Source organism: Schistocerca serialis, chromosome 8 (assembly GCF_023864345.2).
Source record: "Schistocerca serialis cubense isolate TAMUIC-IGC-003099 chromosome 8, iqSchSeri2.2, whole genome shotgun sequence".
Lineage (NCBI taxonomy): Eukaryota > Metazoa > Arthropoda > Insecta > Orthoptera > Acrididae > Schistocerca > Schistocerca serialis.
The window spans coordinates 275,746,019-275,769,390 of NC_064645.1; the positions used below are offsets into that span (position 1 = coordinate 275,746,019).

The 23,372-nt window shown below is 39.9% G+C and overlaps 1 protein-coding gene across 1 annotated transcript in view; it reads right to left on the reverse strand.

Annotated features, from left to right (window-relative positions):
- Positions 1–23,372, reverse strand: part of LOC126416075 (protein unc-80 homolog) — a 1,008,688-nt gene that overhangs the window by 527,477 nt on the left and 457,839 nt on the right. The window contains exons 19-20 of the mRNA XM_050083557.1: positions 20,378–20,622; positions 18,395–18,633 (exon numbers count right to left, since the gene is read on the reverse strand). Of these exons, the coding sequence (XP_049939514.1) occupies positions 18,395–18,633; positions 20,378–20,622 (484 nt within the window). The remainder of the gene's footprint in view (positions 1–18,394; positions 18,634–20,377; positions 20,623–23,372) is intronic.

Here is a 23,372-nt window from a genome sequence, read left to right on the forward strand (position 1 = left end):
GTGTTTGGGATCCCCACAAGGTCAGATTAAAGGAAGACTGAAGCAATTCTAAGACATGCTGCTAGATTTATTACGAGCAGGTATGGTCAATGTGGGAGTATTTGGAGATGCTTCATGAACTCAAATAGGGATCTCTAGAGAGAAGATGGCATTCTTTTTGTGAAAAACTATTGAAAAAATTTTGAAACATTGGTACCCTTTGCCATGCACGTCATTGTGGCCTGTGGAGCATGTATGCAGATGTAGATGTAGGTTTCACTCCTGTCTCTTATGATGGTATTGAATATGTTCGACCTAGTATTTTAATGTTATGTAAAAACTGTCCTATGCGTGTCTTTAAATTTGCACTATAAATAATGCCACAGTCAGTCCAGTCAGCAGTATGACGATGTTAGGTGCAGTCACTCCATGTTGAGTGCTGAATGTAAAAAAGTCTAAGAAGGCAATAGCCCATATTCAACAAAACTGCCACTCACAAGTTTGAATTTGACACCTTTAAATCTTTGCAGATCACTGACATATTGTGCAGTTATAATAACAAAACTTCTTATCAACAAGCTGATCAGCATGAAACAATTGTGTGTGCTTTAGCTGAGCTCAACTTCAGTAGTGTTGACTATATTGTCACAGAGCAAACTGAGTAGCACCATGGTGTAGTGGTTATGATACTAAACTGTTGCCTGTAGGGTCGTGAGTTCAAAACTATCTGTGGCTGAACAATCTTAATTTCTATATTCGGTTCGAGTACATTCTAGAAATATCCACAAATGTCAAGAATCATTGTACTGGAATGTTCTGTAGCTGTATACATACTGTTTGTGTTCTGGCCAGAGGCAGTTTGCTCCATGCTCTTGTATGTGCAAGTGCTGGATAAACTTTCATTAAACGAAGTTAGTGTTTATCATTCACCTTCTTCTATGTGGCAATATTATTTACTGGACAAAAAAGTGTAAGCAAAGATTCGGGAAATAAAGATTAGAAATGTTACAAATTAAGGTAGAAGTAAACGTTCACGCTCAGTCGTTTAGTAGAGCGCTCTGTCTCTGCAGTCATGAACAGGACAATGCAGCTTGTACACAGTGTTCAAACTGTCTACATGGCTCCAACAGACATTTTAAGCTTAGAATGCACACTTCATGAGAAGAAGATATGTAAGCATGGGAAATTGGTGTACGCTACAGTAAATCTTACAGAGGACTTTTTGAAGGTACTGGAATTCTTACACTCATCTCCCAATTAATCTACTCTGTGTTGCTTTCTATTGCTGATTATAAGATTCATTTTGAGCTGAACTGTGGTTTATGCAATCAAAATACAAGGTATTAAAATAATTTTCATGTCGGCTTTGTGTCTTTGTCTATGGTACAGAGTGGAGTCAGGCATTCTGGTGCACCGTTACTACACTAGCTCTCATCCAATACAAAAGAAAATTAAAAACACATATCAATCATTCCTCCTACAAATTATCTGCAAATCTAAATCTGAGGTTTCAAAAGTTATGTTCTCCAGGTGGAAAGCAGAAGTGTTCATTTGAAAGCTGCATGACAGGTATGAATGCATTGTAAATAGGACACTATACTTATAACAAAATTAATAATTTAACTGGATAGATAAGAAAACTACTCACCAAGCATTGGCAGGGGAACATACATGTAAAAAAGTGTTGAAATTTGCAAGCTCTTGGAGCCACTGGCTCCTTCTTCTGGCAGAAGGGTTTAAGGGGAAGGAATATGGGTGAAGGAAATGGAGTGGTGAGGTTGAGGAAATGGGGAGAGTTTGGAAAAGTTGTCCAGAACCCTGGGTCAGGGGAGACTTGTCGGACAGGATGAGAAGAGAAGACTAATTGTTGGGGACTGTACAGGATGAGATTGGAAAACCTAAGAGCTTAAAGGTGGAAAGGATGATAATATGGAAGACAGAGATTACTGACAAAATATCATGCACGAGTTACTAAGAGTGGAGCGCTAGCGGCATTGTATGTGGAAGAGGTGGGAGTGCGGGAGGAAATAGAGAGGTCAGAAAATAAAAGATACAGAAAACTAAAAGGGAGTGAAGAAAGGAATAGTTGTTGTTGTTGTCTTCAGTCCTGAGGCTGGTTTGATGAAGCTCTCCATGTTACTCTATCCTGTGCAAGCTTCTTCATCTCCCAGTACTTACTGCAACCTTCATCCTTCTGAATCTGCTTAGGGTATTCATCTCTTGGTCTCCCTCTACGATTTTTACCCTCCACGCTGCCCTCCAATGCTAACTTTGTGATCCCTTGATGCCCCAGAACATGTCCTACCAACCGGTCCCTTCTTCTTGTCAAGTTGCGCCACAAGCACCTCTTCTCCCCAATTCTATTCACTACCTCCTCATTAGTTACGTGATCTACCCATCTAAACTTCAGCATTCTTCTGTAGCACCACATTTCGAAAGCTTCTATTCTCTTCTTGTCCAAACTATTTATCGTCCACGTTTCACTTCCATACATAGCTACACTCCATACAAATACTTTCAGAAACGACTTCCTGACACTTAAATCTATACTCGATGTTAACAAATTTGTCTACTTCAGAAACGCTTTCCTTCCCATTGCCAGTCTACATTTTATATCCTCTCTACTTCGACCATCATCAGTTACTTTGCTCCCCAAATAGCAAAACTCCTTTACTACTTTAAGTGTGTCATTTCCTAATCTAATTCCCTCAGCATCTCCCGACTTAATTCGACTACATTCCATTATCCTCGTTTTGCTTTTGTTGATGTTCATCTTATATCCTCCTCTCAATACATTGTCCATTCCGTTCAACTGCTCTTCCAAGTCCTTTGTTGTCTCTGACAGAATTACAATGTCATTGGTGAACCTCAATGTTATTATTTCTTCTCCATGGACTTTAATACCTACTCCGAATTTTTCTTTTGTTTCCTTTACTGCTTGCTCAAAATACAGATTGAATAACATCGGGGACAGGCTACAATCCTGTCTCACTCCCTTCCCAACAGCTGCTTCCCTTTCATGCCCCTCGACTCTTATAACTGCCATCTGGTTTCTGTACAAATTGTAAATAGCCTTTCGCTCCGTGTATTTGACCCCTTCCACCTTTAGAATTTGAAAGAGAGTATTCCAGTCAACATTGTCAAAAGCTTTCTCTAAGTCTACAAATGCTAGAAATATAGGTTTGCCTTTCCTTAATCTATTTTCTGAGATAAGTCGTAGGGTCAGTATTGCCTCACGTGTTCCAACATTTCTGCGGAATCCAAACTGATCTTCACCGAGGTCGGCTTCTACCAGTTTTTCCATTCGTCTGAAAAGTGTTCGCGTTAGTATTTTGCAGCTGTGACTTATTAAACTGATAGTTCAGTAATTTTCACATCTGTCAACACCTGCTTTCTTTGGGATTGGAATTATTATATTCTTCTTGAAGTCTGAGGGTATTTCGCCTGTGTCATACATCTTGCTCACCAGATGGTAGAGTTTTGTCAGGACTGGCTCTCCCAAGGCCATCAGTAGTTCCAATGGAATGTTGTCTACTCTCGGAGCCTTGTTTCGACTCAGGTCTTCCAGTGCTCTGTCAAACTCTTCACGCAGTGTCATATCTCCCATTTCATCTTGAACTACATCCTCTTCCATTTCAATAATATTGTCCTCAAGTACATTGCCCTTGGATAGACCCTCTATATACTCCTTCAACCTTTCTGCTTTCCCTTCTTTGTTTAGAACTGGGTTTCCATCTGAGCTCTTGATATTCATACAAGTGGCTCTCTTTTCTCCAAAGGTCTCTTTAATTTTCCTGTAGGCAGTATCTATCTTACCCCTAGTGAGATAAGCCTCTACATCCTTACATTTGTCCTCTAGCCATCCCTGCTTAGCCATTTTGCACTTCCTGTCGATCTTATTTTTGAGATGTTTGTATTCCCTTTTGCCTGCTTCATTTACTGTGTTTTTATATTTTCTCCTTTCATCAATTAAATTCAATATTTCTTCTGTTACCCAAGGATTTCTACTAGCCCTCGTCTTTTTACCTACTAGATCCTCTGCTGCCTTCACTACTTCATCCCTCAGAGCTACCCATTCTTCTTCTACCGTATTTCTTTCCCCCATTCCTGTCAATTGTTCCCTTATGCTCTCCCTGAAACACTGTACAATCTCTGGTTCTTTCAGTTTATCCAGGTCCCATCTCCTTAACTTCCCACCTGTTTGCAGTTTCTTCAGTTTTAATTTACAGTTCATAACCAATAGATTGTGGTCAGAGTCCACATCTTCACCTGGAAATGTCTTACAATTTAAAACCTGGTTCCTAAATCTCTGTCTTACCCTTATATAATCTATCTGATAACTTCTAGTATCTCCAGGATTCTTCCATGTATACAACCTTCTTTTATGATTCTTAAACTAAGTGTTACCTATGATTAAGTTATGCTCTGTCCAAAATTCTACCAGATGGCTTCCTCTTTCATTTCTCTCCCCCAGTCCATATTCACCCACTATGTTTCCTTCTCTACCTTTTCCTACTGTCGAATTCCAGTCACTCATGACTATTAAATTTTCGTCTCCCTTCACTACCTGAATAATTTCTTTTATCTCATCACACATTTCATCAATCTCTTCATCATCTGCAGAGCTAGTTGGCATATAAACTTGTACTACTGTAGTAGGCTTCGTGTCTATCTTGGCCACAATAATGCTGTTGGTAGTAGCTTACCCGCACTTCAATTTTTTTATTCATTATTAAACCTACTCCTGCATTACCCATATTTGATTTTGTATTTATAACTGTGTATTCACATGACCAGAAGTCTTGTTCCTCTATCACCGAACTTCACTAATTCCCACTATATCTAACTTCAATCTTTCCATTTCCCTTTTTAAATTTTCTAACCTACCTTTCTGATTAAGGGATCTGACATTCCACTCTCCGATCCGTAGAATGCCAGTTTTCTTTCTCCCGATAACGACGTCCTCTTGAGTAGTCCCCGCCTGGAGATCTGAATGGGGGACTATTTTACCTCCGGAATATTTTACCCAAGAGGACGCCATCATCATTTAACCATACAGTAAAGCTGCAGGCCCTCGGGAAAAATTACGGCTGTAGTTTCCCTTTGCTTTCAGCCGTTCGCAGTACCAGCACAGCAAGGCCGTTTTGGTTAGTGTTGCAAGGCCAGATCAGTCAATCATCCAGACTGTTGCCCCTGCAACTACTGAAAAGGCTGCTGCCCCTCTTCAGGGTCCACACGTTTGTCTGGCCTCTCAACAGATACCCCTAGCTAGGAACAGTTACTGGTTACTGAGAAGAATTGGGGGGGGGGTTAGACAGGCCAGAATATAAAAGATATAGAAAACTAAAAGGGAGTGTAGAAAGGAACAGTTACTGAAAAGAACTATCACTTAGGATAAATGGGGATGGGCACAGGGTGTATACTGGTGCAACACAATATCTTGTTACAGAGGATACTTTACAACATGACGATCATGACCTCAGTGCCTGTTTCACCACATGTATATTTACAGATGTAAGTAACTACTTCTCTCAAAAAACCAATGTAATAAAGTAAATATTAAGCAACCAATAATAGATAAACATCAAAAAATGGAAACTCCACTTAGGAATACCAACAATGTAGGAAAAGACAGACTGCTACTTACCATAAAGAAGACACGTCAACTTGCAGACAGGCACAACAAAAGACACTCACATATAGCTTTCGGCCACAGCCTCTATCTGCAAGGGACACACACAAATGCACCAGCCACACACACACACACACACACACACACACACACACACAGAGAGAGAGAGAGAGAGAGAGAGAGAGAGAGAGAGAGAGAGAGAGAGAGAGAGAGAGAGACGGGGGTGGGGGGGGGGGGGGGGGGGGCTGGATAGGAGCGATTCTCAGTTGTAAGCTATCAGATGGCCAGGAGCAGGCTGAAAAAATATTATCAGAAGCTTTTCCACCACTTGTTGGACATTGCAGGCTTCAATGCATACATTCCGTACAAGAAGCATGGTCATGAACAAAGTACAATGAGCTTCATGATTAGTCTTGGCGAACCATTGAGCATACCTTCACCACAACAAGGGACATCAGTAGGACGCCCACCTTGAACACCAAAAGCAACACACCTTACAGCCAGGAATTTTCCAGACCCTCTGCCACCCACAACGAAGAAAAAACCAACAAGGAGGTGTGTGGTGTGCACAAGAAAAGGCCTTCGCAAAGATACTTCATACTAGTGTGCATAATGCGAAGTTTCCTTGTGTGCAGCACCTTGTTTTAAAATGTTTCACACTAAAAAGACTTGTAATATCATGAAAATACAGTTTTGTTAACTTCTGCAATATATTTTATTCATTTTCACCCAATATCAATTTAAATTCAACAGCAAAAACATGAAGAAAAACCTTTATGCATGAGAACAGTATGCAGCACCACCACGCACTGGCACGTTGGCGCATATTACCCACTGCAGAAGAGGCGCACGCACACAAACTATCCACTTAATGGGTTAATACAGTGCACAAATTAAAATTATAAAATTTTCTGGTCTTTTGTTATGGTATATCTTGACTTGTTCCATTGCCTAAAAATTCTACTTTTGGATGGAATCTATGGAAGATAATGAATGAATGAACAATGTCATTCAAACTTTTAAGCCATTATTTTAATAGGCAAAACATAGGAGACTTGTCTCATAGTGGTCACCCATCATCACCAACATCAACTGACGACTGCTACAAACATATTATGGCTCAGAGATACTGCAAGTATAAAGTAACACAACTGTGTAAAGACTTCTTAGAGGCAACTGGGAGGGTTATGTCAATCCAAAGAGTATGCAGCCATCTTCACATGATTAGCTTGGCCTCTAGGCATCCATTATGAGAAAAAGTACAAAAACACCAGTGCTGTGGTGTGTGAAGAAGTTGGACAAGGGAACACCTGGAATGGAACCTGGATGGATGGTGCCAGGTTCTCTTCATAGTTTTCTGCACGATTTGTCTTTCACCTGATGATCACCATTTAAGAGTAGAGAATCAGTGAGGTACCAATGCATGTCTTTCATGAAATAACATGATTTCAGCACAGAGCTGCATCAGACATGTTTTGAGCCAGTTTCATGCAAAGGTGCCAGAGGACCCTCATTGGTATTAAGGGTAATTTGAGGACTGTGCAGTGTTGGGACAAGATCCTCCAAGTAATTGTCCGACTATACAGTTAACATTTCTCATTTCCACAATGAGTTCATCTTTCAAGATGATAACACACAAGCACATCCCAGCTACCTCATCACATTTTATTAATCAACTGAAAGGAGTGGTCTGTGGTATGTACTGCCATGAACTTGGGTAAGCACGCTTGGGACCAGTTCAGACTTGTAATGCATTGTTGCAGCAACCCTCCTCACACAATGAACAACCTCAGTACGGCTATCTTAAAAGGGTGGGACAGCTTTGAGGAACACCTCAACCAAATTGTGAAAATAATGCCCAGGAGGATCCAAGCATGTTACAGTGCACAGTGTGGAGCAACATGATAACGTATGTTTCCCAGTAGGTAATTTTAATTCCACAGATGTACCAAAGATGTAAATTTCTGAGTAGGCTGCCTGTATTTTGGTTACTGTCAATCTCACAGTGCATCACACATGAAAAATGTAACTCATCCATTTAATTAAAAAAAAAAATCAAATGTATGGTACAGGCAAGCAAGTTCTTACTCAAAAATAAGGGTGAGACAACCACTCATCTACAGCAGACTGATGCATGGAGTGCAGAAACATGCAACAGAAACTTTCATTAAATGACTCCATGGTCACATAACAAGAGGAAAAGAGTACAAAGGAAATGAAAAAAGAGATGTGGGAAGGTGGATAGTGAGAATAACTGAGGCAGAGTAAAAGGGGGAGTGAGAAAAAGGACAGAAAGGTGAAGATGAAGAGGGAGGAAAGGGAAGGAAGAGAGAAGAGAGAGGGGTTTAAAAGGAGGAGGGGAGGGATAGAAAGGAGAGAGAGGGGAGGGAGAGGGTGAGGGAGAATGCTCATGTAGGGGTGGGGGCTGAATGGTGGGAGAAGGCAGTGAATGTTCTGGATGCAAAAGGGATGGTATGGACAGAAGAGAGAAGGCAGGGAATGATCTGGAGTGTTGTGGACAGAAGAGAACAGAAAAGGCAAGGTGAGGCAGAGACAACAGATTAGAGAAGGTTTAGGCCAGTAGGATAATGTTCTTTGAGAGAGGAAGTAGAATGTCAGAAGTTTGACCATGGTAGGGAAGCCAGAAAATCTGAAAAGGGATATGCTAAGGCTCTATCTAGATGTAGTGGGGGGTCAGTGAAGTGAAACAGAGACAAGGATTTCTGGTCAGATGAGTATAAGGCAGTATCAACAACAGTAGAAAATGATATAATGGGCATAAGATTCTTTATGAATAGGAGAGTAGGACTGACAGTTACTATGAACAGTTCAGTGACTGGGTTGATCTCATCGGAATCAACAACAAACCAACATTGACAACAATAGTTCAGCCAAAGATGAAGACATCCAGAAAGCATATGAGGATATTGAATGGGTAATTCAGTATTTAAAGGGAGATAAAATCTAATAGTCATGGGGAATTAGAATGCGGTTGTAGGGGAAGGAGCAGAAGAAATGGTTATGGGAGAATAGGGGCTTGGTACTAAAAATGAGACAGGAGAAAGACTAATTTAATTCTGCATTAAATTTCAACTAGTAATAGTGAATACTCTGTTCAAAAACCACAGGAGGAGGAGGTATACTTGGAAAGGGCTGGGAGTTATGGGAAAATTTCAGTTAGATTGCATCATGGTCAGGCACAGATTCCAAAACTAGATACTGGATTGATGGTGTACTCAGGGGCAGATATAGACTCAGATCACTATCTAGTAGTGATGAAGAATAGGCTGAAGTTTACGAGACCAGGCAGGAAGAATCACTGCACAAAGAAGAAATGAAGAGATATGTTTGAAGTCCTCTGAGGGTATAGATACTGTGTATGGAATAGCTCAGTACATAGATCAGTTGAAGAGGAATGGGCATCTCTGAAAAAGTGCAATCACAGAAGTTGAAAATAAAAACAAAGACGGTAACTGTCAAGAAAACATGGGTAACAGAGGAAATACTTCAGATGATTGATGAAAGAAGGAAGTAAAAAAAAACAATCAAGGAAATTCAGGAATAGGGGAGAGTGGGGCACTATGAACCATGGGGCACAATGAATCAGGTAGCATAATTTCAGTATAAAGTGATAAATTATTTTTTCCTCTGTGCATATGTTGTCAGTACTGCTCTACCGACTGACATTTGTTTCCTGCAGGATCTAGTTCCCGCCATTAGTGTTATATTGGCGATATGTTAGTTTTGCTGTAGTGAAGTAATTTTTAGAGACGTAGATAGACTGAATTTTGTTCAATTCTTTGTCACCAAATTTTAGAGAAAGTAAGTCGTTATAACAATATCAATACTGTATTTTAATGATATATATCTTCAAACATTAACAATGTTAATAAATAACCTCACATGAGCTTTGTTTGAAACATGTACTGTTGGGGCACATTGAACCAAGTTCTCCTGGGGCACAATGAGCCATGGTTCGTTGGCAACATCCTCTTACGAAGGATGAAGTTTAATTGCAACTGATACACCAGAGAAAGATTTGTTGCAAACCACGAAACATGCCAATGAAAAGGTCAACCAGAAGCTTTATGAGCAGGAATCAGATGACGACATTAGTGAAGTGCATTATGAAGAGAGCGATGCAAACGTGGATGTGTCTGGTGAATCTGAGTACAACTTTGAAGACTTGGACAAATTTACCAGAAACAGATGATTTTGTTTTGACCGAAATACCAGTTTACTATGTGGGGAAGATTTTGAAACTGAAGGATGATGCAGGAGACTATCAGGTATCATTTTTAAGAAAAAGGGAAAAACTGGGAGGGAAGTTTTATTTTCCTCAGGTAAAGGATGAAACTTTCGTTCCAGCTAGTAACATACTTTAAGTGCTCCCACGACCTGCTAATGATGGTGTGACAAAAATCATATTTCAAATTTGGAATCAGCTTCGAGTCCATTGATGTTTGTTAATTCTAAAATAAGTTACATGATTGTGTGCCTACAGATTTAATTATATGATTCACACGTAGAATATATGTAAACATCATGTTTAAAGTACGTCTACACTTACTTTGTACGCTAAATAGGTTTTTTCAGTGAACGTGTTTAAAGTGGTTCACTGTACCCCACATGTGGGGCACAATGAACCATTTACCAAATTTTCTTCAAAGGCGTGCAGCTAAATAACAATTAATGACAATGTAATCATACAAGGCCATTTGATACTTGAATGATTAAACTGTAACATCTGTAAATCACAACTCTCTAATAAAATTATTGGATGAGTAACACGGAGAAATATTTTTTATGGTTCAATGTGCCCCACTCTCCCCTACAGAAATGCAGTTCACGTAGAAATGAAATTCGTAGGATGTGCAGGGAAGCTCAGGCAAAATGGCTGCATGAAAGCTGTGAAGAAACTGAAAAAGAAATGACTGTTGGAAGGACTGACTCAGCAAGTAGAAAAGTCAAAACAACCTTCATGAAATTAAAAGCACGATTGGTAATTCCACTATTAAATGTGGCGGAGACAATAGATGGGTGAAGGCTTCTATGAGGAGAAAGACTGATGACATGATAGAAGAAGAAACAGGACTCAATATAGCAGAGATAGGGGATCCAGTATTAGAATCAGCTTTTAAAAGAGCTTTGGAAGACGTAAGATCAAATAAGGAAGAAGGGATATATATATAGATGCTGCCTGATTTCACTATGGGAAATTGGGACATAATCTCCCTAAACAACTATTGGGGAACCCAGAATAAATACCTTTTATTACTGTGAACTTCTCTTCTTATATTTAATAATGGAAGTTGCACTTCAAATACAGATTAATCTACATCTACACAGATATTCTGCATGCGACCGTATGGTGCGTGACAGAGGGTGTATATATTACACATAAACTTTAATATAATGGAAGGAAACATTCCACGTGGGAAAAATTATATATAAAAACAAAGATGAGGTGACTTACCGAACAAAAGCGCTGGCAGGTCGATAGACACACAAACAAACACAAACATACACACAAAATTCAAGCTTTCGCAACAAACTGTTGCCTCATCAGGAAAGAGGGAAGGAGAGGGAAAGACGAAAGGATGTGGGTTTTAAGGGAGAGGGTAAGGAGTCATTCCAATCCCGGGAGCGGAAAGACTTACCTTAGGGGGAAAAAAGGACGGGTATACACTCGCACACACACACATATCCATCCACACATATACAGACACAAGCAGACATATATATGTCCCACATCCTTTCGTCTTTCCCTCTCCTTCCCTCTTTCCTGATGAGGCAACAGTTTGTTGCGAAAGCTTGAATTTTGTGTGTATGTTTGTGTTTGTTTGTGTGTCTATCGACCTGCCAGCGCTTTTGTTCGGTAAGTCACCTCATCTTTGTTTTTATATATAATTTTTCCCACGTGGAATGTTTCCTTCCATTATATTGATATCATTAATTTGAATCCAACAATTACGTTTGTTATTGTCACTGTTGCATTTCGAAATCTTTTCTGTCGTCTTATTTTCCTCTTTCTGTTTTTGCCAGTAGTTTCACTTTGTATTCACCTTCTCCTTTTTACCGTAATCTGCTATACTATTTTATCCCGCCTATATATATACTCAATAATACGTAACCCACTTCCAAACCATAACCAAAAAAATATTTTTTTTTTTTTTTGCCGCTTTCTAGCACTACCGCCGCTATAATATCCACCGTTTCTAGTTCACAAACAGCTCCTTTCACCTTTTACACAACCATTTCGGCCAGTTCTAATAACTTTCGCTTTATTTCCATTTCCGTTTTTCCCACATCACTGATCATTTTTAGCCGCTTCCCACAGGTTTTAACGCCATTATTTCTTCGTCAGACAATTGTTAGCCTCATTTTCATAATCTGCCACCACAATACCACTCCTTTTAATATACTACACGCTGTTTTTTCGAAATTTTCCCGAATTTCTCCGTCCTTTAACGTGTTTTGGCGGCAACACAACCACCTAACCTTTATGCACATCGTTGTCTACCAACCCAAGTCCAACATAGGCCAGCTGTAACCAACACCTTTTCGCCTTTTTTCATTCCAGATCTCCAGTTTCTTTCCGGTTCACCTTTATCTCTCCCCATATATTTTTATTTTCATTTTCATTTCACCTCATGTTACACTTTCCACCTTGGTCTTTAAATATGTCTGCTTGTGTCTGTATGTGTGGATGGATATGTGCGTGTGTGCGAGTGTATACCTGCCCTTTTTTCCCCCTAAGGTAAGTCTTTCCGCTCCCGGGATTGGAATGACTCCTTACCCTCTCCCTTAAAACCCACTTCCTTTCGTCTTCCCCTCTCCTTCCCTCTTTCCTGATGAGGCAACAGTTTGTTGCGAAAGCTTGAATTTTGTGTGTATGTTTGTGTTTGTTTGTGTGTCTATCGACCTGCCAGCGCTTTTGTTCGGTAAGTCACCTCATCTTTGTTTTTACACATAAACTTTATGTTGAGATAAAATATCATAATGTTAGGAATTATTATTCTGATGTCATAGATATATTTTACTGCTATGAAAATTTACCTCTGGTATGGATATTAAATACTTTTCTTTCTGACTCAAAATAAACTGAAAATTCTTTTAATTCTGAAATATTAATTCATCATGCTCAAGCCAAGGTTAATGCAAATTCTGCTAGTGTGGTATTATGTGCAAATAAATTTTTAGCAATCAAAGATAACTGTACTGTGTTAACTGAAAATCAACTTCATAAATAACTTTAAAATACAGGTTGTTCAGAAACTAGAGTGTCACAAGTGAAAGAAAACTAATCATCTTTCCTTCTCGCCCTCGGTGTTAAGTCTCACCTGTCTCGCGGTTCTGGTTGATTTTCCGAAATCCATACTTTTTCCTTCACCCTTCTTCCTTCCCCTTCAACCTTCCTGCCTGACAAAGGAGCCATTGGCTCCAAAAGCTTGCCAACTACAACCGTCTCTTATGTGTGTGTTCTACCACTGCTTGGTGAGTAGATTTTTTATCTAAACAGTTAAATAATTTTGTCAATGATTGATTGTTTTCATTGTTATAAAACTAACTGTAAGCTACTTTTGGGAATTAAATTAAAATTAACACACGAGCTTCCTCCTGTACAAAGCAGTGGCCACATTTATGTATGTGGTAAGGAGAGGAAAATGTTTCCGTTTCACAGCAAGAACAAATGTTTGAACTTAAACATTGATAATTATTATTTAATGGTAAATCTACTTAGATGAAAGGTAGCAAACCTCTACATATCGAATACATAGAGAGCCACTAAAACAAGACACTACAAGAGCTAAACAATAAGACCAAAAAGACAAGTGATAAGAAAAAAAATAATGTGGCATCTGTCCTTTATATAGTAGTTCATGGAATCTTTATGTCCCCGAGAAATCTAAAATTTCAATACACTCCTTGTGGCAAATATTCTTTGTTCAGCGTGTATCTCTGTAATTACTTTTACCATTAATCAGAGGCATCACAATAACATTTCATCAGGATTTCTACAATCATTGGGGGAAGTGGCAACAAAACATCTATTCACACTGGTGTGTAGAATGTACGAATCCGTTGATATACCATCAGACTTTCAGAAAATCTTCATCCACTAAATTCTGAAGATTATAAGAGCTGATAAGTCTAAGAATTATTGAAGAATCACTTTAGCAGCTTATGCATCCAAGTTATAGAGAAGAATAATACAAAGAAGAATGGAAAAGATAACTGAGGATGTGTTAGATGATGATCAGTTTGGCTTTAGGAAAGGAAAGGCACCAGAGAGGCAATTCTGATGCTGTGGTTGATAATGGAAGCATGACTAAAGAAAAATCAAGACATGTTCACAGGATTCGTCAACCTGGAAAAAGAGTTTAACGGTGTAAAATGGTGTTTCAAATTCTGAGAAAAATAGGGATAAGCTATAATGAAAGATGGATAATATACAAAATGTACAAGAACGAAGAGGGAACAATAAGAGTGGAAGACCAAGAATGAAATGCTCAGATTAGAAAGGATGTGAGGCAGAGATGTAGTCTTTTGCCCCTACTGTTGAATCTATACAATGAAGAAGCAGTCTGGAAATAAAAGAAATATGCAAGAGTGGAATTGAAATTCAACATGAAAGAATATCAGTGGTTAGATTTGCTGATGACATTGCTATCCTCAGTGAAAGTGAAGAATTACAGGATTGCTAAATGAAATGAACAGCCTAATGAGTACAGAATATGGATTGAGAACTAATCAGAGAAACACAAAAGTAATAAGAAGTAGCAGAAATGAGAACAGTTAGAATCTTAACATCACAACTGGTGACCATGAAGTAGATGTAGTTAAAGAGTTCTGCTACCTACTCTTCAAAATAACCTATGACAGATGGGGCAAAGAGGACATAGAAAGCAGACTAGCACTCGCGAAAAGGGCATTCCTGGCCCACAGAAGTCTACTTGTAACAAAACCAGGACTTAATTTAGAATGCAAGTCCTGAGAATGTATGTTTGGAGCACAGCATTGTATGGCAGTGAAACAAAGATTGTGGGAAAACCAGAAAAGAAGAGAATCAAAACATTTGAGATGTGGTGCTACAGAAGAATTTTGACAACTGGGTGAACGGATAAGGTAAGGAATGAGGAAGTTTTCTGGAGAACCAGTGAGGAAAAGAAGAAGGGACAGGATGGTGGGACATCTGTAGAGGCATCACACTATAACTTCCAAGGTACTAGAGGGAGCTGTACAGGGTAAAAACTAAAGAGGAAAGAGATTGGATTACATCTATCAAATAATTGAGGACATAGGTTGCAACTGCTACTCTGTGATGAAGAGGTTGACACAGGAGAGGAACTCATGGCCCAGAGGACTGTGAGAACATAAGATGTGTTTGAGATAGAGGCCCATCTCCAACACATACTGCACTTTTACAATCCCTCTCTTCTGTCCACACCACTCCTTCTCCATCCAGATCACACACTGACTTCACCTACCACCCTTTCCTCTTCTCCCTCCCCCCTGCCCTTTCCATCATGTGGCATTCTACCTCTCCATCCGTTCTTTTCAACCCTTCTCCCTTCTCTCTCCTTTCCCTTTCTCCCGCTTCACGTTCACCTTCTCCCTCCTTTTTCCTCCTCTCCCTCTTTCTACTTCTCTTTTTGTTATACCCTCTGCACTCTAATGATCTTATCATGAGGCTATGGGGTCATCTGAACAAAGAACTGCCTCTTTCCTGCTACCTCCTTCTAGTGTCCTTACCCCCTCATGAACTCCATCAACTCAGTCAGCTGCTTTCAATAATCAATAATTAGCCTTGCTGTGAAAACAGAATAGTGCATTCAGGTGTCTATGTGGGTGTGTATGAATGTGTGTACTATTGCTAGAAAAAGAGCTAATGCTCAAAGCTAGAAAGACTGCCTTTTTCTGTTACATGTTTCTGTGCTCCACACATCAATCCGATATAGGTGAGTGACTGACTTTCCTTATTTCACATATTGGTCCATCCCAGAATTTTCATTAATGTTACACAAATTCTTACTCAAATTTGTAGCTACTCATTATTGTTGTTGTTGGGGTCTTCAGTCCTGAGACTGGTTTGATGGAGCTCTCTCTCCATGCTACTCTATCCTGTGCAAGCTTCTTCATCTCCCAGTACCTACTGCAACCTACATCCTTCTAAATCTGCTTGGTGTATTCATCTCTTGGTCTCCCTCTACAATTTTTACCCTCCACGCTGCCCTCCAATACTAAATTGGTGATCCCTTGATGCCTCAGACCATTTCCTACCAACCGATCCCTTCTTCTAGTCAAGTTGTGCCACAAACTGCTCTTCTCTCCAATCCTATTCAACACCTCCTCATTAGTTATGTGATCTACTCATCTAATCTTCAGCATTCTTCTGTAGCACCACATTTCGAAAGCTTCTATTCTCTTCTTGTCCAAACTATTTATCGTCCATGTTTCACTTCCATACATGGCTACACTCCATACAAATACTTTCAGAAACGACTTCCTGACACTTAAATCTATACTTGATGTTAACAAATTTCTCTTCTTCAGAAACGCTTTCCTTGGCACTGCCAGTCTACATTTTATATCCTCTCTACTTCAACCATCATCAGTTATTTTGCTCCCCAAATAGCAAAACTCCTTTACTACTTTAAGTGTGTCATTTCCTAATCTAATACCCTCAGCATCACCCGACTTAATTCGACTACATTCCATTATCCTCGTTTTACTTTTGTTGATGTTCATCTTATACCCTCCTTTCAAGACACTATCTATTCCATTCAACTGCTCTTCCAAGTCCTTTGCTGTCTCTGACAGAATTACAATGTCATCGGCGAACCTCAAAGTTTTTATTTCTTCTCCATGGATTTTAATACCTACTCCGAATTTTTCTTTTGTTTCCTTCACTACTTGCTCAATATACAGATTGAATAACATTGGGAAGAGGCTACAACCCTGTCTCACTCCCTTCCCAACCACTGCTTCCCTTTCATGCCCCTCAAGTCTTATAACTGCCATTTGGTTTCTATACAAATTGTAAATAGCCTTTCGCTCCCTATATTTTACCCCTGCCACCTTCAGAATTTGAAAGAGAGTATTCCAGTCAACATTGTCAAAAGCTTTCTCTAAGTCTACAAATGCTAGAAATGTAGGTTTGCCTTTCCTTAATCTAGCTTCTAAGATAAGTCGTAAGGTCAGTATTGCCTCACGTGTTCCAACATTTCTACAGAATCTACTCATTATATGATATCCAATTTGATATAAAAATTTAAATGACATGCACTTGTTGTAAAACCAATATGTAAAAAGATTTTCTGATCAACACCTTGAACATGATACATGTGCTGAAAGAAAAAGATTTATAAAGCTTTTGTTTCATATCTAAGTTATTCTTTTGGTTTCATAACTCTTCTTTATTCTTCCACTTTCCCCATAAATCTACATCTCCACAAGTTCAGGAACCAAAACATCTTGACCACCTGTTTAACAGCATATTAGTCTACCTTTGGAATACAATATAGCAGCAATTCTGCATGACATGGATTTGACAAATCCTTGGTAAGTCTATGGAGTATGTAAAACTAGATGTCTATGTATGAACCGGTCACATAGTTCCCAAAAATTACAAGCTAAAGCTTTGTAGATATAGAACTGGCAATCAACAGTGTCCCATATGTGTTCCATCAAGTTCAACTCAAGTGAATTTGGTGGCCAAGACATCACCTTGAGTTCACTATCATGCTCCCCAAATTACTGTAGCACAGATCTAGCCTTGTGATAAGAACAGTTATTGTACTGGAAATTGCCATCACTGCCAGGGAAGACATCAAGCACAAAGTAATGCAGATAGTTAGCAGTAATATTTATGTAATCCACAGCTATCACGGTGTCTCTGATTACTACCTAAGGTCTCATGAAAGCCCAGGTGAATGTACTTCCACAGCATAATAATGATGGCATCGGCCTGCACTTATAGTGTGATGCATGTTCTGAGCAGCTGTTTACCTAGCTGACAGCATATCAAAGCACAAATACTGTCTTGGTGTAACAGGAAAAATTATTCAAACGATGACATGTTTCCACTGATCCACAGTTTAATCTCAAAGATATGTGCTCATTGTAATCGTAACTGATGATGTTAACATGGGAATGTATATGACTCATCTCCCATGGGAACATGTATGGCTCATCTCTCACAGAGCCTCATGTTCAAAATGTACTCTGAACGGTGGGCTCTGAAACACGTATGCAAGGACAAGTATTGTACTCTGTTGGCAAGCCTCTAAAGTCCGTTTTCTGTTATGAGGCATGGACATCCAACACCTTGTCATCTGCTTGGGGCTTCAACTCCCATCAATCACTTGTTGTTAATGCTCAAGACAGTAGCATATGAACACCTGAACCACAACAATCTGTCTTGTGTCAAAGTTGCTTACGTGTGGAGTTTTCATTCATATCTACACTGCTTATAAACTCTCTTTACTGCATCACAGGCCTGCAATGCCACCACCGGCATAGTGTTAGTGTTAGTGTGGCTGACTTCATTCATTCTAAGAGAATATCTGGATTTCTGTATTATCATGAAATTTTCATTTAAATTGTTAAAGGTTCAAAATAATATTTTAAAGTTCATCAACACAAATTTTAAGTTGTGTTTTTTATATCTATTATGCACTAAGGGAATGCATAAAAAAGTATTGAACTCTTTAGCTATGTTAACATGTAAGACAGTTCAATCAGGTTTAAAATAGGTAATAAGTTAGTTAAAATACTTACTGAGAGGTGACAGCAATGAACTGGGGTCAACACAGAATCCAACATATGCATGGAATAAATCAATTGTATCAGAAACAGTTTGACGACGTACAAGCTCACGCAAGAAATGAGCAAACATTTTCTGATTTATGCGGTGAAGCTTCCCTAATAATGACTGCACTTGTGAGCGAAGGAAGTCTGCTGGTGGTCCTCTTTGGCTATCTCCACAACCATGTGGGCAACCTAGGTGTTTGATGACCCTGAAAAGTTTTCACAATCAACAAACTCAAGATCTTGTTCTTTTGAGTTCCTGGTGAAGATGCCTAATAACTGCATTTACTCATACAAAACCACAGTGCAGTATTGAAGCATAATAATAAAATGATCTCTGACATAAAATACTCATCAACAGAATGTAAGAAACGTAAGTAAGTACAGAAAACAGCAAAACAGATTAGTTAATATTTCAACAATATTATGAAAAGAATAGTTGCAACTCACCAATAGCAGTGATATTGTGTCGCAGGTAGGCACAACAAAAAGACTGTCAGAAAATGAGCTTTTTGCCAACAAGGCCTCCTTCATCCATCAGAGATAGAACACACACATACACACACACACACACACACACATATGACTGCAGTCTCTGGATGCTGAGGCCACACACTGTGAGCAGCAGTGCTTGATGGAAGATGCAACCATGTGGTAGGGGTAAGGAGGAGGTTAGGTTAGGGAGGGGGAGGGATAGCAGAATAGGTGTGGAAGATGGTAAAGTGCTGCTTGTGGGAGCACACAGGGACGAGGTGGAGGCAGGGTAGGGCAGCTGGTGAAGTCGGGAGATTTGACAGAGTGCAGGGGATGGTTAGCAGAAAAGGAGAGAGGTAAAAAGACTATGGGTGTTTTCGTGGAATAGAGGACTGTATAGTGCCACAATGGGAACAGGGATGGGGCTAGAGGGTAAGGACAAAGACTAATGACGGTTGAGGCCAGGAGGGATACAGGAATGTAGGATATATTACAGGGAGAGTTCCCACCTGTGCAACTCAGAAAAGCTGATGTTGGTGGGAAGGATCCAGATGGAACAGGCTGTAAAGCAGTCATTGAAATGAATGAATAGCCAGTCTGAAAATATGGACATTTTTGATTTGGCTTTATAGCCAGCATTACTGGTACTGAATGAAACATCATTTTATTAGTGCACCTATTCTTGCATTTTCATGGCAAAGGGCAGCACTAAATAAATAATGTCAGTTGAAGTGTTGAGCATTAGGAATAGCTATATGTGTAGTACCTGGCTACAGAGGAAGTGGCTACAGGGGCATCACGCTGAAAGGAGATCACTTCAAAAACAGGGTGAAGGTGTGTAGAGGACACTAAATGTGAGAATGAGTTTACAGAAGATATTAATATCCTGTGGGATGGAGACAAATATGAAGCTCATGGTACGAATAACATATAAAAAGAACAGAGGCCAATAAAAAGATAGAAGAACAGGTATTGGAGAGAAATGAAAATTGATGATGGTAAGATTTTAAAAAGGGCAGTGTAGATGGGCAAGTTACCCATTTGTGTAAGTCAGAGAAGCTGGATTTGGAAGGAGAATGTGTTTAAGTGAAGAGTAAAAGGAACTAGACCACACTGGCAGTGGAAAAGTGAAACATGTGGGCATGACTACTAACAAATGGCTGTTTTCCAATTTCTTTGTTCCCTCTTACATCCTTAGTATTTCCTTACCCTGCAACCATACTTCAGTTATGTTTATATATTTATGCATGAATTTCACAATGAGTAAATCTGTTTTTCATATTATTATTTTATTACATGTTTACATGACACAGTTCAGAGATGAAAGTGAGCATTCAACCCAATATTCACATGAATTAGTGTGTGGAATTGCCCAAAATTCAAACACAGTCTGTGTTTCGATTTTGAGCAGTACAAATACAATCTACAGTGAAATAACATCTCATAGATGTATAAAAATGTTTTTATTTCAACCTTTACCTTGTAATGCTACTCATAGCCATTGTGTGAGGTGACAATGGTTTTATGCCAGATGGTCCTGCCTCTGTTGCTTTCACTTCATGAGCCACATTACTACTAGTTCCTGTCACTTTTTCTTTTCCTGATCCTTTTTCACATTCTTTCAGCACTCCAAGTTCTATCAGAAGCTCTAACAGGTTGAGAATCACTTCACATACACGAAGAGTGCAACATACATTATCTCGCATTGCAGCACAGTGAACTGCCTGTGTGTTAAAAAAATACATATACAAGTTAGATAAACAATTATCTGCTTTTTATTAAATAAGATTACATTCATCACTCATTTGATATGCCTAATAGTGAGGATGTACTCATACATGTGAAACAAGTAAGAAAAGATAGTATAGCAATGAAAATGATGAATTTTTGAAAATATAAGTATGGAGAAACAAAAAATCTACTCACCAAGTGGGGGCAGGAGAACACGCGTATAAGAAAGTATTACAATTAACTAACTTTTGGAGCCAGCAGCTCCTTCTACTGGCAGATGGGCTGAAGCAGAAGACTTTAATCTTTCCTTCTCATCCCGTGTGGTGAGTCTCCCCTAACCCAGGGTTGTGGCTGACTTTTCCAAACTCTACCCCTTTTCCTAAACCACACCTGTCCCCTGTCCTTTTCCTTCACCCATCTTCCTTACCCTTCAACCCTTGTGCCAGAAGAAGGAGCCACTGGCTCCAAAAGCTAGCAAATTGTAATATTTTTAATGTATGCTTTGTCCTGCTGCTGGTGAGTAGATTTTGTAGTATCTGTTACTTAAATGATAGTATAGGACACATATATTACACAATAATGAGGACAAATGACCAGTCACATGCAGGTAAGAGGTTTGTGGCACAGAGTAACCACCAGGCTGAAGCCTGTCAGTGCACAGGAAATGTGCATGCTAACAAGAGGAGGGTAAGATGTGTAAAACAAGGAAATGGTGCAGGAGTAATGGGAGACAAGAGAAGAGTTGACAGGTGATTCTCACATGCAGCAGCACAGTGAGATAAGATAACAATGATGAAATTGAGCAGTGTTGCATGAGACAGACAAAGGAAGTGGGGGTAGAAATAGACAGAGAAATGTCAGAAAAAGATGGATAGAGGGCCTGGGCAATGGAGAAATGATATGGAGAATCGTGTTAGAGGAAAGAATGACAGAAGGATTTGGGAAAGCGGCTGTTGACAAAGATGACTAGCAGAGATTTTGGCTATGGGACAACAAGAATGTGTGATATGATGGAGGAACAATTTCCATCTTCTATTTTGGGTGGTTGGGTTTGCAATTAGTCACTGCCATTCTTGCAGATAGATGACTGATTAATCTCCAGATCACAGTGGCTACAAGTATGTTTTTGTCACATGAAGAATGACACAGGGAACTTGTTTCTGAAATAGTTGGATAGGATACTGTTGTATGTAAAAACTTGTAAAATTACTGGCCCATTTCAGTAATTCCTACTTTTCACTTCAGATACACCATATACAGATGCCAACGCTATAGGGAGGCATTTTTCAATGTCTTGTGGATGAAATGTCAAAATAAAGGCACTGCTGGTAATAACTAAGTTTGGTGTGAACTGAAATTTTTTATGGAATCATCTGAGAGTGTAAGGGGTCAACTGCCCCTTATCTATTGAGAACAATATATTTTTGCCTTACGCAGGTCACAATAGGTACTATCGATAGTCGAGTGTCCGGCACGTCAGAGGGTACTCAGTGTTGTGACTCAGAGCAAGTAAGCTGTTGGCAGCTAAGCGAGCAGGGCGGATTTCAGCAGGATGGCCAACCGGGTTTGCAATTGTTTAACGGCCATGTGTGTCACCCAAAGCCATGGGCCTGACCTCCAGCAAATATGTAAATCGTGTTAATCAAATGATTTGTCTGATGTTTTTAAGCGTTCATTTGTGCACCATAATTGTGCGACAACCACACCAGACACCCAAAATTTGGATTGCCATGAGGATTGTGTATTCAGTGCCACATGAAGAATATTGGCATGTGGCAACATTATTAGGTGACCTGTGATGAGTTAACCATTATTACTTTGTCAGAGAAAGGGAGTAACTGCCTCATTCGTACTATTTAGACAAAAGATATAGAACATTAAGAACAAACTATGTACTGATTGTTGCTACCTGACATCCTAATTAGCTCTGTTGGATTTGATACGAAACAATTCCCATGCAAATATTAACTGATCAGCCTTTATCAGTTGCACATGATCGAAATACACTCCTGGAAATTGAAAAAAGAACACCGTGAATTCATTGTCCCAGGAAGGGGAAACTTCATTGACACATTCCTGGGGTCAGATACATCACATGATCACACTGACAGAACCACAGGCACATAGACACAGGCAACAGAGCATGCACAATGTCGGCACTAGTACAGTGTATATCCACCTTTCGCAGCAATGCAGGCTGCTATTCTCCCATGGAGACGATCGTAGAGGTGCTGGATGTAGTCCTGTGGAACGGCTTGCCATGCCATTTCCACCTGGCGCCTCAGTTGGACCTGCGTTCGTGCTGGACGTGCAGACCGCGTGAGACGACGCTTCATCCAGTCCCAAACATGCTCAATGGGGGACAGATCCGGAGATCTTGCTGGCCAGGGTAGTTGACTTACACCTTCTAGAGCACGTTGGGTGGCACGGGATACATGCGGACGTGCATTGTCCTGTTGGAACAGCAAGTTCCCTTGCCGGTCTAGGAATGGTAGAACGATGGGTTCGATGACGGTTTGGATGTACCGTGCACTATTCAGTGTCCCCTCGACGATCACCAGTGGTGTACGGCCAGTGTAGGAGATCGCTCCCCACACCGTGATGCCGGGTGTTGGCCCTGTGTGCCTCGGTCGTATGCAGTCCTGATTGTGGCGCTCACCTGCACGGCGCCAAACACGCATACGACCATCATTGGCACCAAGGCAGAAGCGACTCTCATCGCTGAAGACGACACGTCTCCATT